Raw genomic sequence first — 18,693 nt, 5'->3', positions numbered from 1 at the left:
CTCAGTCAAAAGGCTTGAAAAGGCTGTGTTTAGGCATCCAGTCATCTTTGCTCATTAAAATCAGGAAGAGAAACAGGAAAGTTATATATATATACATAGATGTGTTTTTATATAAATATATATATAGGTGAATATGTATATATATCAGAATGCTCTGCTCTGCAAGTCTACCTCCATTTTTCTGACTGCTTTGGTTTTTATCAGGAAAGGCAGAGTCATTTGAATGTGCTCCACCTCACCTGATTGTCTTATATTTTTCCACACAAAGAGGCACAGTTCTGTGACATTATCAGACTGGGAGAGGCTTTTCCCTGGATCTTTGTAATGGTAATACGTTGCATTTATACAGCATCCTCTAGCCCCAGATCAAATTACTTTACAAATATTAAATTAACCTCATGGCAGCTCTATCAGATAGGCAAGTATTAATACACTCATTCCAAGAAGGGCTAAAAAAAAAGTAAAAAAGAAAGTTATAGATGTCATGGGAGCAGTCACGTGCCCAATTCCCATGGAACATTAATTTGGAAAACCACCTTCTAATTGATTTTCTGGCATCAAACAGAAAGTTGGTGGCAAAGACATAAGCAGAAGCCCTACCTTAGGGAGTCCTGGTGCATGCCAGCAGGCGGCACTCTCTGTCCTAACACCAGCTGGTCTTTATTAAGAAGAAAAGAGGCTCTGAGTCTTGCATTTCTCTCTTTCAATACCTACTTAATTTCCCTTGTTCTCTTGCCTGCTCCCTGCAATCTCTCAGTTGTGTCCTGGTACCTTTTGAAGAGCTTTTTGTTTCAGGTTCATTCAGGCAGGCTGCCCACCTGGGAGGTCATAGCCCTTCCAGGAATTTCCATCCTGTGAATCTAATGGATCCATTGAAGAACTATTGTCCATAAGCAAGGAGGGATGGGAGGATCAGAGCTAACCTATTATGGGGCAGTTGTGAGGCTTGGTAAGGAGGTGAATTAATCCCCCTCGTGTAGTGGGAGTGATGCAGAAAGAACAGCTCACCATCTGCTTGGGTGATGGCTAAAGCCTAGGAGTGTGTCTCTTGGATTTTGATGTCCACAGCAGCTCAACCTGTGAATGGTGCAGCTGATGGCAGTGGAGGCAGCTGCCAGTACCAACCATGTGTCAGTTATGTGTCAATGTTTTCTTGTAATTTGAAAAATAATGGGGCTTTCTATGGAAGTATTCCATGGTAGTAGGAATCTTTCTTTTTTAAACCCATATAGGCTCATTCCCATGTTATACTTCTGGTATTAAAGTATCATCTTGTTCCCCACCAACACTTTTTTGGAAACCCTGTGGGCATGGAGGACATGCTGAGGATTTATGTAGGAGCTCAGAAAAAAAGCTAGCTTTGTAAGATGTCCCCTGCATCTAAAGGCAGCACCACGCTCAGTTACATGTCACCATATTCCTCCTGGAAGCCACTTCAGATCTGCTACAGGAGGAGCTATGTGAGCATTTTTCAGTGTGAAAGTCCTCTCTTTTCACCAAGTTAGCCTGAGTTAACTTGGTTTGCTTTGTCTGAATGCATTGGGAAGGATAACATGAGCATTTCCCTTGGCTCACAGAGAGGGAGGAAAGGAAGAGAGAAGCGAGCGATGCTGCAGGCAGGTCCTTGAGAAGGACTTTCTCCCCAGCACACTCTTCTTCATTTTCCAAATATTCTTTTTCCCTTTATCTTTCCCATGGTGTGAAGTGGACAGAGCCTCAGTGAAATCACTGGAATTCAACCGAAATCACACAAATGTGAAGGAGAGGAGAAAGCAGACATCCATTGCTGAATGGCACAAGAAGTTTACGTAACAGGGGCAGGAGAAAAGACTGTCTTTAAAGTTCATCTGGGCTTAATATTTACTGTCAAATATGCTGCCAAACTACTTCAGGACAGATTACCTTCAGTTTGATGCAAGATCATGTCAGAACAAAGCGGAAAGCACATATTTTCCACTGACTGCTATAATCATGGTATTCTCTTGCCCAAAGGTACCCATCCAAACCAGAGTAAAGGCAGGGTGGGTGCCAGAGGGTCAAACACAGCTCAACTTCTGCTGTGCATATGCCTGAGTGCTGACTGTCTGCTCTGTTGGGCTGAGGGTAGAATCACAGAATAATTAAAGTTGGAAAAGACCTCTAAAATCATTGAGTGCAACCATTAACCTGAAGATGCCAGGTCCACCACTAAAGTACCTAAGCACCACATCTACAAGGTAGTGAGAACCTTCCCCAGACACTGGCGAGCTTATTTTTATCTTGGGCCATGCATAGACTGAGTTGCTTTATTCGAACGGCACAATTGATGCGTTAGAAAGCTGAGGAGAAGAGATCAGGATCCACCTGTGCCTTGTCTGGATTCCAGCTGCTCCAGCCAAAAGGGAGAGGCACTGATTACGACCCCAGCTATTCAGAACATGTGTGATTATTTATGCAAGAAGGATGATGAAAGGCGAACTTTAAAGGGGCAGATTTCTCAAAAATAAGAGTTTCACTAAGTAAAACAAAACCTAGGCTGACGGTGCCATAAGCAGAAGCCTGTGTGGGACAGGCTGTCTGCCTGTCTGTCTGGGCACTGTTATTGCATACATCACCCGTGCGTGACAGGACCAGATTTTCTAAAGGAGTTAAGCACGTAGCTTTTGTGGAGATCAGTGGGAATTAGGCACTGAGGTGCTTTGAAATTCTGCTGGTAGGCTGTTGATTGTTTGGAGAGAGACCCTGAGGTATTCAGCTGAAGCAACTGAACTTCCAGGGACAGCTTTGTTCTTGTGTCCAGGCTGTTCAAGAATGGTGAACATACCAACTCCACCACACAGAGAAACTCTCTGCCATCATTTTTCTAAATAACCCTATATGAATCATAAAATTAAGGGTTGTTGGGAGTAAAATGTCATACAAAGAGATTCACATACTAGAGACCACCTCAGCGCAATGCCCATGTAGGCAGAGTGAATTCTCCCCTTACATCTCCAAGGTGGGATGCTGTGGTGGTTTGAAAAACCTTTTCTCTGAGGTAGTAATGGTTTGCCCCATTGATAATACTGGACCAATCAATAGTCCACATGCGCCCTACGGAAATTACATGCCCACAGAAACGGAAGAGAAGGTGGTGAAGATAGTTTAGAAGGTGGGTAGCCATGATCTGAGCCACGAGGAGGCAGGGGGCCAGTGAGCCCCTCTGGGTGCCAAGGGCCCCCAGCCCCCAGCCGAGGCTACCGGAGACCTGGTATAGTGTCAAAGCTGGACCAGGTCCCATAATCAAGAGCTGGAAAAGTTTCCTTACTGTCAGCAGCAGCAGAAGACACTGAAAGCAGCAGCAGAGCAGTCCTGAACAGAGACAGCGATGGCTAAAAGCCAAAAAATAGCCAGCAGCAACGAGATAACGTGAAGCCGGCTGAAAGACGCAGAGATGATCCTGCAGGAGGGAGAGCTGGCAACAAAACAGAGGAAACTCAACAGAGCTGGTTTGAGGTAAGACTGTATTATTTTCCCAAAAACCAGAGACTCTCTGAAGAGGAGGGGTGGACTTCCAAACCCTTAAGGAGTCCCAAAATGCAGGAGCAGCTAGAGAGAGGGAGAAAGGAGCTGAAAACCCGAAGTTGTCCTGAGAGCTAAGCCAGGACGGAATGCGGAGGAGGTGGCCGTGCCCTCTGATGCTGCTGTTGCTGATTCTATCAAGCTGTCGAGCTGAGACAGAGCAAAAGAGCATTGGTAAGACTGAACTGAAAGCTGCCTTCAATGTTCTAACCCAAGAGGAGTGAAGATCTACAAGGAAATCCCCTGAAGGCTCAGGCTCGGGGTTGAAATTTCCACAAAGTAAGAATAAAAGTCCTGACTGCCATACTTAAATCTGCTGCCTCAGGAAAATGAAGGACAGTAACCAGTGCCACAAAAAACTGAAATGAAGGAACTGTGGCCTGAGAAGTGACAGAAAGACTTTTCTCTTTTCTTCTTGGACTTTTATTGAAGAAGGGGAGAAATTTAATGTAATGTAAATATATATGTGGGTGTAAATAAACCTTTGTAAATATTTTCCCCTTCCCCCAATAAGGAATGGTTGTGTTTAGAAATTAGATTCTTGGGAGTTTCAAACCACCACAGGTGCACAGCCCCTGAGGCACTAGCCAGGCAATATCCTCAACTCTATCAAATTTGGGGCCAGGCTGTTACTGCCCTGGGAAATTTCTAAAGTTCTAAAGGGGGTTTACAAGAAGGCTGGAGAGGGACTTTTCACAAGAACATGTAGTCATAGGACAAGGAGGAATGGCCTTAAGCTGAAGGAGGGTAGGTTCAGATTGGGTATTAGGAAGAAATTTTTTAATATAAGCGTGGTGACACATTGGCGCAGGTTGCCCACAGAAACTGTGGATGCCCCATCTGAGCAACCTTGCCTAGTGGAACGTTCCCTGTCCATGGCAGGAGTGTTGAAACTAGATGATCTTTAAGGTCCCTTCCAGGCCCAACCATTCTGTGATTCTATGATTCTTTATTAAACCCATGAAATTTTCTGTGCTGCTTTCTGTGAATCAAACCCTTAGAGCAGCCTACCACAGAGCTGAGCTATAATTTGGCCTTTCAGAGCCCACAGTAAGAGAGTTTATTTCACCTTTAAACTCAATGCTCCTAAAACTCACCATGCTCCTTGGATGTGGTTTGGGCCAGAACAGAAAAAACCTGCAATGTTCCTAACTGTGGATGAATTTGGAATATGCTGGAGAGCCCGTCACAGGAGTCTGGCATTGAGGCTGTTGTCATGGTGTGTTTTGTTCCTTTAAGAAATCAACCAAACCCTTCTACTGGGTTTCAGGATTCCTGCAGTTAGATAATCAACTTTGTGCTCTACTCTCCTGCACTAAGTTCGCTGAATTGGGATGATGAATGCAAGCTTCTGCATCAATTTCCTACTTGGGAGTTAACTGGGGTTCCTCTAATGAAATCTCCGAATGTGAGCAAACAAGCTAGTACATTTGGCGACATGACTCTTCGTAGGAGCAAATAAAATTAATCCACTGGGATCAGAGTTCCTTGTACACCATAAGAAAGAGCCTCCTATGACCTACAAAACAGAAGGATTTCTTACTCTCACACATGCTTGACAGGAAACAGAAGTGTCCCTTATTTGTATCATCCATTTCTACCATGTTACCTGCACACATGGCAATATTGGTAAAGCATCACTTCAGCAATGGGGTTTTATGCTTGTCAGTGCTAAAGCAAACCGGGCCATGACATAGACATATACGGAATTATTATCAACAGAACAAGTTGCCATGCAGGGAAAATACACAAGGACAAGGGGAATGCTTTCCACATACTTAATGTAATTCCAAGTCAATGTCCTTTCATCTGTGCCAATATAACTAGCTTATTACTCCTGCTAAAGCTATTCAATTTTCTTGGATATTTATGACTTTGCCAAATCTCCTTTACATTCTACACATTCATCAATGAAATATTCTGGAGGAAATAGTGTTTACAGCTTCAGAGGCAGGAGACTATGTACAAATTTGTTGCTAAATCACCATGCAAGAAGATGAGAAGGGGGGAAAGTGAAAAGAAACAGAATTGCTCCAGCACTCTAAGTATCAAAGAATGATTCCTAAACCAAGGCAGTGCTGCAATAGGAAGGCAGTAGCACACGAAATGATAGTGTGCACCAGTAAAATCTCAATGCTGACTGCATTGCAGTGCTGACCTTTCCCATGATAACATGGATTCTTTATACGTAGAGTGAGGAACACTACAAATAAATTTAATTACCATGAAAGATAAAAGCTTGTTGTTGGAAAACAGTCTGAGCATATCAGCTATGTGGAGAAATACCATATACCAAACTAGTGGCATTTTGGTTTTGCAGCAGAACTGATAAAATGGCATTGAGGGTATGAATCAGACTTTTTTTTCTGCATAAATAACTTTCATATAAAATTGTCCCCTGGATTTGGGGCCTTTCGCTGAACTTATTTTTTTCTTTTAAAACCCTTTCATGAATCACGTCTTGCTTTCCAAATCAACTTGCTTGAATAAAAGGCTATAAAATAACAGTATAGAAACGCAGGATTTCAATTAACACAGGACTTCTCTCTTAATTTTAAAGTAATTTAAGAAAGGGTTTTTCTTAATCCCTTTCTCACAAAAAGAAATGAAAGCTGCTAGGGACATAGAAAAGAATGCAGAATATGATGACTAATGAGACAGAGGAAGTTTTAAAAGCTAGATATGTTTGATTAGGGGGGTACATGTGGAGACCATAATGTGATAGAGTGACATTAGCATAAATAAATGATAAGTAGAATTGAGCCACGGATATGGTTTGTACAATTACCCTAATGCTGAAATTAAAATATTGTGATCAGGCTTCATTTCCTGTCTGTCTTTGCGTGTGCAAACACACCTGGTGTTCTAGCAAAGTAAGTGATGTCTACATATAACTAAGCTGATAATCCACACAATAACTACAATGACATTTGCCCAGGTATTGCTAGCGGTTAGTCTTGATGTAGTGTGATTTTCAGCTATCTTGGCATAATGAAAGCAATATAGAGGTAAATTTTCTTGTCTTTAAAAGAAACTGATTAAAATAAAATGACTGGAGGAGAATTCTCACTCTGGAACAGTTGTTCTAAATTCAACTGAATTTTTTCAGGTCCACACAGGTATTATTGAGAACAGAACTGGATTCATTAATTTAGTTTTCTATTAACGTGTAATGAAAGGTATCCGGGGAGTTTAATGTTACTGATTTTATAGCATGACTACAGAATGGGGACTGAAGTGGCTGAGTGCATAACAGTCAGAAAAAAGGAAGAAGGGAAAATGCATTAAGTATTTAAGTGAGATGAAGGAGAAAGGTGAAGCTGAGGCAGTTCATTAATGATGCTGCAAATTTCTTAATGTGAGAACTGAACTTCTTTGCATGATTTAGGCATATTGGTGGCATCTTATTAATAATAATAATAATAGACATGACACTGAGAGCTCATGAATAATGCCAGGTACATGAGAAATACAGAACCAAAGCGAGAGGCGAGTGAAATGGTTAGAAAGGTAGCATAGCAGACAAGGGATAAGCAAGACAGAGTTAAATACCAGCCAGAAATCATGTGACTGCAGTTTCCTCTTTTATACTGGCAAGCAAAGTGACAGTGCAAATAATGGAGCAAATAAAAAGAAAGAAAACTTAAAATCAGATGCATGTTTCTAAAAATGCTGTGACCATAGTAGAGAGGAGTCTTGGAAGCCACAGAAAGACCTCTCAAGAGAGATAAAGTGGGGTGTTTTTAAAAGCTTCTAGCTGACATTTAAAGGCTTGTCAAACACCACATAGGTGTACATCTTGTCTGATAATAAAAAATATATATAGCTATGCCATCAACAAATGAAAGGACATTTTGCCTTGTTCCCACATGAAAATGTATGATGTCAGAACTTGAAATTCAAGAACAAGGGTGCTCATGCTACACTAAGTCACACATATTCAATTAAGCATGCGTCTTCTCTCCTCCCTGATCATCAATTATTCTTTTAAAAGGAGTCGGTTTTTCTTTCTCCCTACCAATAGTGCAGTGCTCTCCGTTCCAGCCCGGGCTGCATTCACACTTGCCATCCCGGCATGTCCCGTGCTCATTGCAGCGTGGGTGACACGCTCGCTGATCACAGGCTGTGCCCATCCATCCCTCCTCACAGCGGCAGGTGCCTCCGACACAAATGCCATGTCCTCCGCAGTCCGCTGCACAAATCTCTGTGGGAGAGGAAAGAAGAGAGAGGAGGGGATATGGGTGGAGAGAAGGGAGAGGGGGAAAATCCAGACTGTTATTGTTAAGAAAAGCAGACACACTTCACTACCTCGCCTTACGGGGCAATGAAAGGAATTCCTGGAGCTCATAACACTAATCCTTCCTGACAATAAGAATCTAATAAGTATATTACAAAAACGAGATGGACATGGATTGCAGGGGTCTGCTGTGATTGATCCTCCTATTTGCTTTCTAATTCTCCTGCACTCCTTGAGCTTTTGTGATCCCCAAATCCAAAGGGGAAGGCTCTTCCAATAAGCAGAACAAAAGTCACATTTAATTAAAATTTGGATAAGTGTTGAAACAATGTACTGATAAAATACTGATCCTAAAGTTAAGTGCTGGCAAAGTCTGTTTATGGCTTGTTAACCCACAGTTCTGGGATGGGATTCATTAAAATCCTTCTTCTCTCTTCAAAATTAATATAGAATATTTCTATTTCTACTGAGTCTGCACATCTGTTATGTCCCTATTCTCTTACCACCCCATTAAAAAACCCCTCCCAGGCATTCAGAGGTACCACCATGCCTTTTTGGTCAGCCAGCTGCACTGGAATTGATACGATGGTGCTTGTTCCCATGTTTATCAGAGCTAATGAAAGCACAGAGTCATAGCTGGATATTTTGGTACTCACCTCCAAAAAGGACCTTGCCTTTTCAGGGGTTCTGGCCTTCCCACCCTTTGTGAACCCTAGTGGGCATAAGGACATGCACAATGTTTTTGCCTAGCACTAGATTTTTGTCTAAAACCTGGTATAGTCTTGGCATGAATTTGGGAGACTTTGTGTTTTCACCTACACTCTATTTGCCTGGAGAAAAAGAGACTTGGTGGAGAAGAGGTACTCACAAGTAAGGTGTTAAAGTGTCCATTGCCACCATTACTCCATAGGACTGATTTCAAGGGAAAAAAGAAAACCCAAATACTGATGCAGTGTTGTACTGCAGATGAAATGAAATGAATTTATTTCTTCTCCAGACTCATCAACTGACTGCTACTTTCGATCTCTAATAAACCCTGACTACACTCTCCTCTCCTCAGTTGTAAGAGAGGCAATTCACAGTATTTCAGCCTACCAAGTCTTCTTCCTTCTCTCTGGCTTCTGCCCAGTACTTCTAAATTTCCAAATGTTTTGGCCTCAAGTCTTCTGCTTGACTGAGCCATTTTGTAGAATTCACAGGGTAGGGACACAGTTCCTCTTGGGGCCACAGAGAGAAGATGTGAACAGAAGAAATGCTGAGCAGGACTCGGCTGGAAGCACAAAGGGGTACCGTGGTACTCTGCAGAGCACATTTTCTCTCTGTTCCCTGAGCTGTGCACCCCCAGAATGAGTATCTCACACACCAGCCCATTTCCAGTGCCTCTCTTTGTGTCTCTGAGAGTATTAACTGAAGATTTGGACCTCCAGGCTTGTGGTGGAGAGGTGACTGGTATTATACAAGACATTTACTCTGTGTCACTGGCTGCACATAAAATATTCAAAGCTACTCAGCCTGCATTAACATCACACCTGACTGAAATTCAGTCCTACTTAAGTTGCCTTTAGTCTTTTGCTAGTTAGTATAACCATTTACAGGACACTTGGGCTGTTCAGGGACTTTTGATATGCTCCTGATACAGGACTGGAACATCCCAGTAAACTCCAGGAGGAAAGTTTTGCACCCTAGCAGAGAGCTGCAAGGTCTTCAGCCCCTTACACTGAAATGGCCTCCAGTCTCCAAGGATCAGAGAGCTCTTTGGACAGCTGTAACTATGATAGTAATGATAGTAATACTTTGAATGTCTAGAAAACACCTGATTTTCCAAATGTGACATGAAAATAATATCTAGCTCCTACCTCCTATACAGCTCAGGGTGGCTGAACAGTTTTCAGTTGAACTCCTTTTGCTGCAGTGTCTTGGATTTCTCCAAACACTCTTCAAACATTTAGTTCTATACATTTAAGTCTGTAGTGAAAGAACTTTGGAGTTCAAAGGGCCTTAAGGCACTCAGGAACTTGTCTGTATCACTTAGAGTCAACCTGGAAAAAGCATTTGGGTATCTTAGGTACTTAAACACAGTATGTGCACATACCACTTGCTGCTGAGATGTAAAAGAATCTAATGTAAGTTTTATTTGAAGGAAGTAGAAATTACACTATCAAACACTAAAGGCATGACTGAGGAAGGACTCTTGAGTTGGTGTCAGAACATTTTACTCTGCATCTGGCATCAAGACATAGATTTTCACTGCTCTTAGATGTGAGGGAGGTAATATCATACTACAGTACTCGTTAGGAAGATAAGGAATGGGCAATTATTGACTTGCTAAAGGGTTGGAGCCAGGACGTGTGTGTTTTCTAATCTTTTCCTCAACTGCCAGACAGCACTGCAACTGAGCATGGGTCGGTTAGGATGGTACATGAACACACAGGACCTGCAAGTTGGTTAATATAGCAATAAAGCTGCATTAAAAAAAAAAATTGTCTCCCCTTGGCTGACTTGATGAACAAAGTCTGGGGGAGGATAAAGGAAACAGCAGAGAAAAAATGGAAAGTTTCATTTATGTTGCTAAAATTTCAGCAAGCTGTGAAGAAATACCTTAAGAAAGTCTAAGAGTACTGGTATTTAAACCCAAACTCCAAAAAATATTGCTGTAGTCTCTAGTGCTTCCCAGCACTCTTTCACCATAGGGCTACTCTAGTCTTGGGCTGTAATCCCTTCTTTGGTTATTGGTTTATATTTTTTATTCGTAAGTGTTGAACTTTGATCTCATGTAAATTTTCTTGCTTCCAGTTTACCAAGCAATCCAGGGGATGCCAGCTCGGCCACTTCACACCTTCGTTATATCCTGTTCCCTAGCTTTGACCTGCAGGGTCCCATCTCTGAAATGGCAATACCACTGATACCCTCGAGCCCAGCAATGTGCACTGTGAATAACCTCCTCTACTGCTGACTGTGAAGCTCTGAAATTCCAGAAGACAAGTATCTCCAGTGATGGCCAGGTAAATGGGCATTTTGGAGGACTTGGCATCTTGTGACTCCAAAGTCCATGTGAACATCTTAAGGACTTTGTTATTATTTAATTAATAGTTTATCTTTGGTTTGAGAATGTTAATAAGTCTGGCTGAGATGGATGTCAAAATGTTATTTTATAGGATCATAGAACAGTTTGAGTTGGAAGGGACCTTTAAAGATCATCTATTTCCATAGTCAGCGACACTTTCCACTAGACCAGGTAGCTCAGAACCCCCTGACCTTGAATGTTTCCAGGGATGGAGCATTCATCACCTCTCTGGGCAACCTGTGACAGTGTTTCGCCACCCTCTTTGTAAAAACATTCTCCCTCATATCTAATGTAAATCTACCTTCTTTTCAACAATTACCTCTTGTCTTATTACTAGGTTCTATGAAAAGTCTGTCCCCGTCTTTCTTATAAGCTGCCTTAAAGTACTAAAAAGGCCACAACAAGGTCTCCCTAGAGCCTTCCATTCTCCATGCTGAACAACCCCAACTCTCTCAGCCTGTTTCCATAGCAGAGTTACCTCAGCCCTCTGATTATCTTTGCAGCCTCCTCTGGACTCGCTCCAACAGGTCCACATTCTTCTTATGTTGGGTATCCCCGATCTGGATGCTGCACTACAGGTTAGGTCTCACAAGAGCAGAGGGGGAGAATCCTCTCCCTCGACCTGCTGGCCACACTGTTTCTGGTGCAGCCCAGGATACGTTTGTTTTTCTGGGCTGTGAGCACATATTGTCAGCTCATGTCCAGCTATTCACCCAGCTGCACCCCCAAGCCCTTCTCCTCAGGGTTGCTCTCAATCCCTTCATCCTTCCCTTCATCAGCCTGTATGAATACCAAGGGTTTCCCTGACTCAGGGGCAGCACCTTGTAGATAAAGTAAACAAGGCATAAGGAAGTAAACTGATGCATCCACAGGTATATGTGAACTCTGAGACAGGTACAAGACCTCCTTGATGTCCTGATATGCAGTCCTGTGTCCTGTGGGTAAGATGGAAAGGCAGCTCACAGTAGGTCAGATATTCACAGATTGGTGATGAAAGAAAAAAAAAACCAGAGATAAAAGGAAACTATCTGGAGTGACAGTCAGAAGCCTTCTTGGAGTAATTTGAAGGTGTGAAACTAGAATAATGGAGTACATTCAAAAATTATGAGGAGAGAAAAAAATTACTTCCTGAGAAGTGGAGTCTCTATGTAGTCATTCCTATGCAAAGGGATAGAAACCCCTTTGGGACATTTACATATTGACTGAAATATTTTTCAGACAACGTGCTGCCAAGGAACAGTCTTGCACATGCGGGCCAGGGATATGCACTGCATGAGGTAAAACAAACAGATCTTAGGCTAACCTAGAACAGGAATGCTGGGAGCATTTTGGGTTTAATCTCCTACCCAGCTGAGATCCCACCCAAACCACCACCTATGCACACAAGAGAGTGCAGACTCCAGGTTATGTATGTACAATTCACATATTATGGACAGATAAGGTGGTTTGGATTCCCAGGCCCCAAGAGCTGCAATAAAGACTCTCAGCTGTGAAAAACACTTGTGAAGCAAACTACTTACGACAGCCTCCCTAAAATGTAGTTTAATTACTTCTGACAGGGAACCAGGAGCCAGGAACTCTCAAATCTAAATCTTCCATTTAGCTGCCAGTTTAAAGATAGATAGGTACCATACAATTTAAATAGCCTTACAACACTCATCCTGCTGTACGCCCTGGTTCTTTATAACACAGCCCTCTTAAATGCTCACAGGTTTCTAATGGGTGATTAAATAGTCAGAGTAGCTTTTACTTTTGTGGTGATGCTCAAAGAAATGATCAAAATGGATTTCAGATTAAGCTTCCACTTAAATACATGTCTTTTTGGGCAGAATAAGACAGCTAAGGCTGTTTTACAGAAAAGGGCAGGTGAATTGTTTCGTTGTCATTCAGTCCTAGGGACAGAATTTGTCACCTCTGTTCTTATTACAAGCTGCATTTTTTGATACATTTCCCAATTCTGTTTTTAAAATTAGAGGACATGATTAGCTACCATCTGAGCTGCATGAGCAAATGAGAAGAAAAGCTTTTAATTCTCCTAATACAGCATTTACAGACTGGCCAGCTGCACCATATTGCTCCTGCCTATTTAAGCTTAGTTAGAACACTGTTTGTGCATAAAAGACCTGCCTGTTAAATATTTTCACACCAGCTGTTCCTAAAAGGTGACTAAATATTTCCCTTCATCTTTAATCTCTTTCACTGTTTGTATGAACAGCTTAGCCACTCCTTATCCTTTCCTAGAGGAGCACTGTGTTTTACTTCATCTTGCAATGTAGCTCTCAAAGCTGTCTGTAGTCCCATGAAGGAAGGAGATCCTCTGAGTAAATCTGGTGCCCAATTCTAAGAGTAAATATGAGGCTTAATGTATTTTGCTTCCTGACACTTGCGCTTACCAGAGAGCACTGAGGGATGTTAATTGATTCATGGATGCAGAGTTTTATCTAAGGAATCAAGTTCATTTCAACGCTACCATCTAGGAGTTTGCCATGTTACTGTCCTGCATTCTCTGAACCTTGCCTCATGTTATGGCAGTCTTACCCAAAGAACTGAATTGAGCCTAGTTGCCTTCTGCGGGTCAAGGAGGAAAGACAGGTAGTTCCAGAGGATGATTCATTTGAAATCTCTTTCATGGAGAACTTCTGGAGCAGACTGTGCTGAAGGCTCTACTGAGTTTTGGGTAGTTTGTCCAGGGGTCTAAGGTGAAAAGGATAATGCCATTCCCAACAGGATTCTGATTATTTTTCATGCAAATAATCAAAACAGAAATTATTTATTTTCAGTTTCAGGACCTGATCTATTCCATCACTGCTCATCCCCACCAGCAACCAGCCCATGACTGGGGCTTTGAGCAACCTGGTGTAGTGGAATGTGGCCCTGCCCATGGCAGGGGGATTTGGACCTAGGAGACTTCAAGGTCCCTTCCAACTCAAACCATTCTGTGATTCTATGATTCCATGATTCTATGAGCCTAGATTCAACTGCCTGCTGGCTAGTTTTTTGACAAATGGCTTTTCTTTTTTTTTCTCATTATCTCTTCATGACTGGAGGAGAGATTTCCCTCTGGTCTGTAAAGGCTGCCTCAGAATTACTCAAGGCTATCTTAAAAATCCTTGAATCCTACCCAAAATCTTGACAGTGGCTGCTGATGTGCCTTAACTTCTCCACAGTGTGTTGCCAAATATTGTACTGTAATTTTATTCTATCTCCATCAGCATGTCTCTGTTGTTGTTCACTTAAAGCTTAAGAATCTCAACTGAGGCCAAGATTATCCTTTTTGTTCTGCGTTTGCACTTTGCCAGGTGTAATGAGGTCACAGTCCATTAACAGCCCTTCAGAAGTAAGAATACTAAAGCAATTACTCATACAAATAAAGAACTTGTACCTGATACTTTTTTTTTTTGCATATCCTGCTAAAAACTGACCCAAATCTGTCCCATTAAGAATAAAAAGTCTGCTATGTTGCCTTTGATATTTCAGAAGAAAAGTGGGAAAGAAACCTATCAAACACTAACCACCAGTGTAGTGCTTTGTTCATGGCCCTTTTTAATTGATGGAACAGACACATGAGCTTTCAACACAGGAAATGGTATCATCCAGAATTTCATATTATTTTCACATTACATTAAAGAATGGGTTTGGGAGAGGGACAATGATGTTAATTTGTGCTTCATTTATAGCAAATCCATTTTTACATGTTTACCCCTATTCCTCCACAAATCCTCAAACTGGCTTGACAACAGTCTAAAGCTTTCCAGCTTAGAGAAGAGCAATGCAGATGAAAATTTTTCTTTAGTATTCATGTGATGCAGAATCAGAGACTTAGCTGCTTCTGACCTGCCTGTTAAATCCTTTAATAAATATGGGTTTAGTGCTAAAATATAAGATCAGGTGAAATTGCTCAGAGCTTCCTGAAAAATGGGTCGGTTCCACTGACCTTCAATATATTAATAGAAAATTTAATAATTAAAAATCTGTCTTAACTGGGATTTTCCCATTTTGAGTTGGCTCATTTGAGGCCATTTCCAGCCTCAGACAGATTTTTCCAGAAAAGATGCAAAGAAGAGAGGCATTGCACAGAGCTAAAAGGCTGAATTTGGTAAGGAGCTAAGCCTTGTTTTCACAACCTGCTTTAGAAGGCAAGTTATGGGGAATATCTGGGAAAAGCAACAAATATAAAGATATGGATTAAAAAAACCCAGAAGGTGCATGATCAGCATGGTTTAGATAACAGTGAAGTGCTAAATACATTCTTCATGATGAAACACATTTTGCAGTGTTATGAAACTCTCATTCCTGTGATTTGATAACTCTGTAGTGACATGAACTCTTTTGCTGTTACTGAAGAAGACATAAAGAACATTAGCTTTTAAAACCATTCTTTTTACCAATGTAATAAGGAAAGGATCAAACTAGGGAGTAAGGGAAAATCTGAAAGGAGACGTCTGGATTTTCTGTCCTTGCCAGTAACAAATCTGTAGCATGAAATCCTCCAAAAACCATCCCAGTTCATTAGCAGCCAGGTTGTGCAAGTTGTGTCCATGTCACTGATTGAGGGGTATGTGTTTTTACTTTCAGAGATCATGTCCTAAAAGCAAAATCTGCATAATTTAATGCCTTTATACAAATAATTTATCTCTTTCTAAAATATACATCAATTATGTAAATATTACTAATGTAGAAATAGTAACTATTATTTATGTCAATAAATGGAAAACCTGTGCTTTTATGAGTGTAATTAAACTTCTGGTACTGAGATGACTCTCCACTCCACTCAAGGGTCTCAATGTATTTTACACAGCTCAGCAAACTGAATATATCTGAAAGGTAACAGCTATTTATTTTCTTTCCATGGAGGAGGAGATCAAGATTAAAGGATGCTCTCTAGAGATTGCAAATGAATCCATCAGCTTTGTATCATTCCTAATCAGGAAGCACACTGACCTTCAGCAACGGTTTTGAAATGTGACTTTGGACACCTGAATTTTCACCTCCTGAACACAAAGCCCTGAGGAGCATCCTGGAGTGCCTGCACTGGGGAATGCATATCCTGTGTTAAAGATCGACCCTAACCAGGACACTTGAGTTGGCCTGAATGCTGATTCTTGCCAGGTCTGCAGAAGGAGGACTGAGTACAGGTATTCAATACATGCGCAGAAGGGAAATCTTTGGAGAAGGGTTGGTGAAGATCCCTAATAAAAGAAAGCATCCATCTCTGGCCCTCAACTAATCAAAAGATAACCCCACTTTAGCTTTTTCCCCCATTCTTCTCCTGGTATTTAGTTCTTTGCTTGCATAAACAGCTTTGTGCTTAACTGAAAGGCTTCTGCAAATCCTGTTCTAGGTATCATCTCTCTCTGGAGATTCAGATCAGGAACCTGGGCTGCTCTGAGCTGCCAAACTTGGAGATGAAGTGTCCACAAAGTACCTCCTCACCAGGTGCCGAGCAGATCCAGGAGATATGTCCATAACTGCCCTAGAACCCACCTTCCATCTCTGAAATGAGTAATGAATGAGTTTGGTATAGTAATATACTACTGTATGCCTGGCCTCCAAGACTGAGCCTCAGACTCTGTAAGCTTACAGCACTGAGCCCAATGGGACTCTTGGAAATTCTTGCTAGAAATAGTAACAGTAAGAACAGGAGCAGTCACTAGCTAGCCCTGTGCTAACGGAACACAGCTCTTACCCGATCTGTCCAGGTGCACAATGTACAGCTGGGATATCTTCTAAAAAAAAATTGCACTTCTAAGTGCAATTTCAGTTTGCTTCATATTTGCATAAAAGTCTTCCAGTTCCTGTTTGAAAAGCTGTAGCTGTGGGATGAAATTCCATTAAACTGGTCTGGTGCCTTTTATCAGCTTCTAGTTTCTGCAGTATTCATACTCTATTTTCATCCTTTCCTTAAATACTAGGGATTGACCATCACATTGTATTTAAAGCATCTTCTCTAAGGATGTGATTTACTTTTGTACTTGTGTCAATCTTCCATTTATTTATTATTATGAACTTTATTTTAAACTGTCTCTTGCTGTTGAAAAGCAGGACATGAAATGCCAAGTATTGTCATGCTTCAGTCTTGGAGCTGAGATTTGTTGAATAAAATAAATTTCCCAAAGTGCAGGATTGTATTTTTCTCTTTGATGCTTAATTGAATCTCTGTGCTTTCTGGGATGTGAGGTAAAGCTTCCCAGAGAAGAAACAATTCTTACGTTAGAATTCCTAATCCTAACAAGGCTTCTTCTCTGGACTAATTTTAATTTCCTCCCTGTGTCCACAAGGAAGAGATAATTCGACAGCAGAAAAGCCTTTTACTCATGCTTACTGTTATTAAAAAGAACTAATTTCTTTTCCAATTCTGTACAGTTTGTTTTTTTTCTAAAATCAATTCAACAGAGCATTTACAAATGTGTGTGCTGAAGTGATCACAAGCTAGATTTGCTTGGGATTCCCTTATTCAGAGCTCATACAGTCCCAACGTTGTTTGTTTTTTCTTCAGATAGGATTTCACCAAAGAACTTAGAAATTTTAATTACTCATCTTCTTCAAAAGGAGACAGAACATGTATGAAACATGCAGGGCTGACATATCCAGAAGTTAGATGTCTGTCTATCCACACAAATGAGATGCAGCAGCAGCTGTTCCAAAAGGTTTGTGTCTGCTGTGCTGTCCATATGCCTCAACACTGGTCTGAAAGGATCACTTTAACAGAAAAGCAGCAGAGCTCTCTCCAAAGCATTTTCGAACTTTCATCTCTCAAGATCATTAGAGAGGTGCTCATTAGTGCAAATTGTGATGATAGTTTTTAGAGTATGAACATCTTGCAACCTGGAAGGGGGCAGAAAGACTATACTAATTCCAGTGCATCCACTTCAGACAGCTTATTTAATCATGGATTTCCAGCCTTCAGTAGACACTGATACACTATATGACAATCACTGGTCTTACATTGTTTTTTTCCTGCTTAGTTTTGATGTTATTCTGTTTTACCTACCCCCAGATTATTTTCCTTATTATTTAACGTCAGATATTCCACTCCCCCGCCATGGGTAGGGACACCTTCCACTAGACCAAGCGGCTCAAAACCTCATCCAAGCTGGTCTCGAACACTTTCAGGGATGGGGCATCCACAGCTTCTCTGGGCAACCTATTTCAGTGCCTCAAATGCGATTTGATGAAGCTGAAAACATCCAATAAACCTTTGAAGAAACTCTGATCATGATGAGCTCCAGATGGGTTGGAGTGTAAGGAAATAGTCACAGGAGCTATCCACCAACAACAGCATGGAATTGACTGAATGGCAGCAGAGAAGCCGTGACATGGAACCTATGACAATCCTTGCTGAGCCAAATGAGTGAGGTATGAGACGATAGTCTTGAGCATTATCAAGACAGATCACAGGCAGAGACTGCACACAAATATCCACCCTGCTGACACTGCAGCAGTATTCTGGTTAAAAGTGGGAACTGTCAGAAGCAGAGGTCTAGACTCACAAATTAAGAGGATGTCTACACAGTCTTTTGTGAGTTGGTTACAGAGGGATTGGCTAAATGTACTGAATGACATTTATCTTCAGTTCAAAAGATGCATTACTGCCATAGAGCAATTCTAAGCCTGCAGGAATACATGCTGATTCCTATGGTTTTATGAGCATGACCTATTCCAAGCAGTGATTATAACATTTCAGGTTCTCAGCCGGCTCGATCAACTGGTTTTATCTCCAAAAGAACCTGAAGAGCCATTTCACATCATGCTTGCAGGACAGTAGTTTTGTGCTCAGTGACAGCAGGATTACACTTACTGTGTCAAAGAAGTGACTTAGTACTTTTTTAAAAAGCAGTAACAGACATTCCAT

The 18,693-nt window shown here is 41.4% G+C and overlaps 1 protein-coding gene across 11 annotated transcripts in view; it reads right to left on the bottom strand.

Annotated features, from left to right (window-relative positions):
* Nucleotides 1–18,693, bottom strand: part of TENM4 (teneurin transmembrane protein 4) — a 600,622-nt gene that overhangs the window by 123,648 nt on the left and 458,281 nt on the right. For all 11 annotated transcript variants that reach the window (XM_051778647.1, XM_051778642.1, XM_051778649.1 and 8 more), the window contains one exon: nt 7,559–7,744. In XM_051778647.1, coding sequence (XP_051634607.1) covers nt 7,559–7,744 — 186 coding nt within the window. The remainder of the gene's footprint in view (nt 1–7,558; nt 7,745–18,693) is intronic.

This window comes from Manacus candei, unplaced genomic scaffold (assembly GCF_025592945.1).
Source record: "Manacus candei isolate 608988 ecotype Guabito, Panama unplaced genomic scaffold, ASM2559294v1 h1tg000014l, whole genome shotgun sequence".
NCBI lineage: Eukaryota > Metazoa > Chordata > Aves > Passeriformes > Pipridae > Manacus > Manacus candei.
This window is presented reverse-complemented; position numbering and strand designations above follow the sequence as displayed.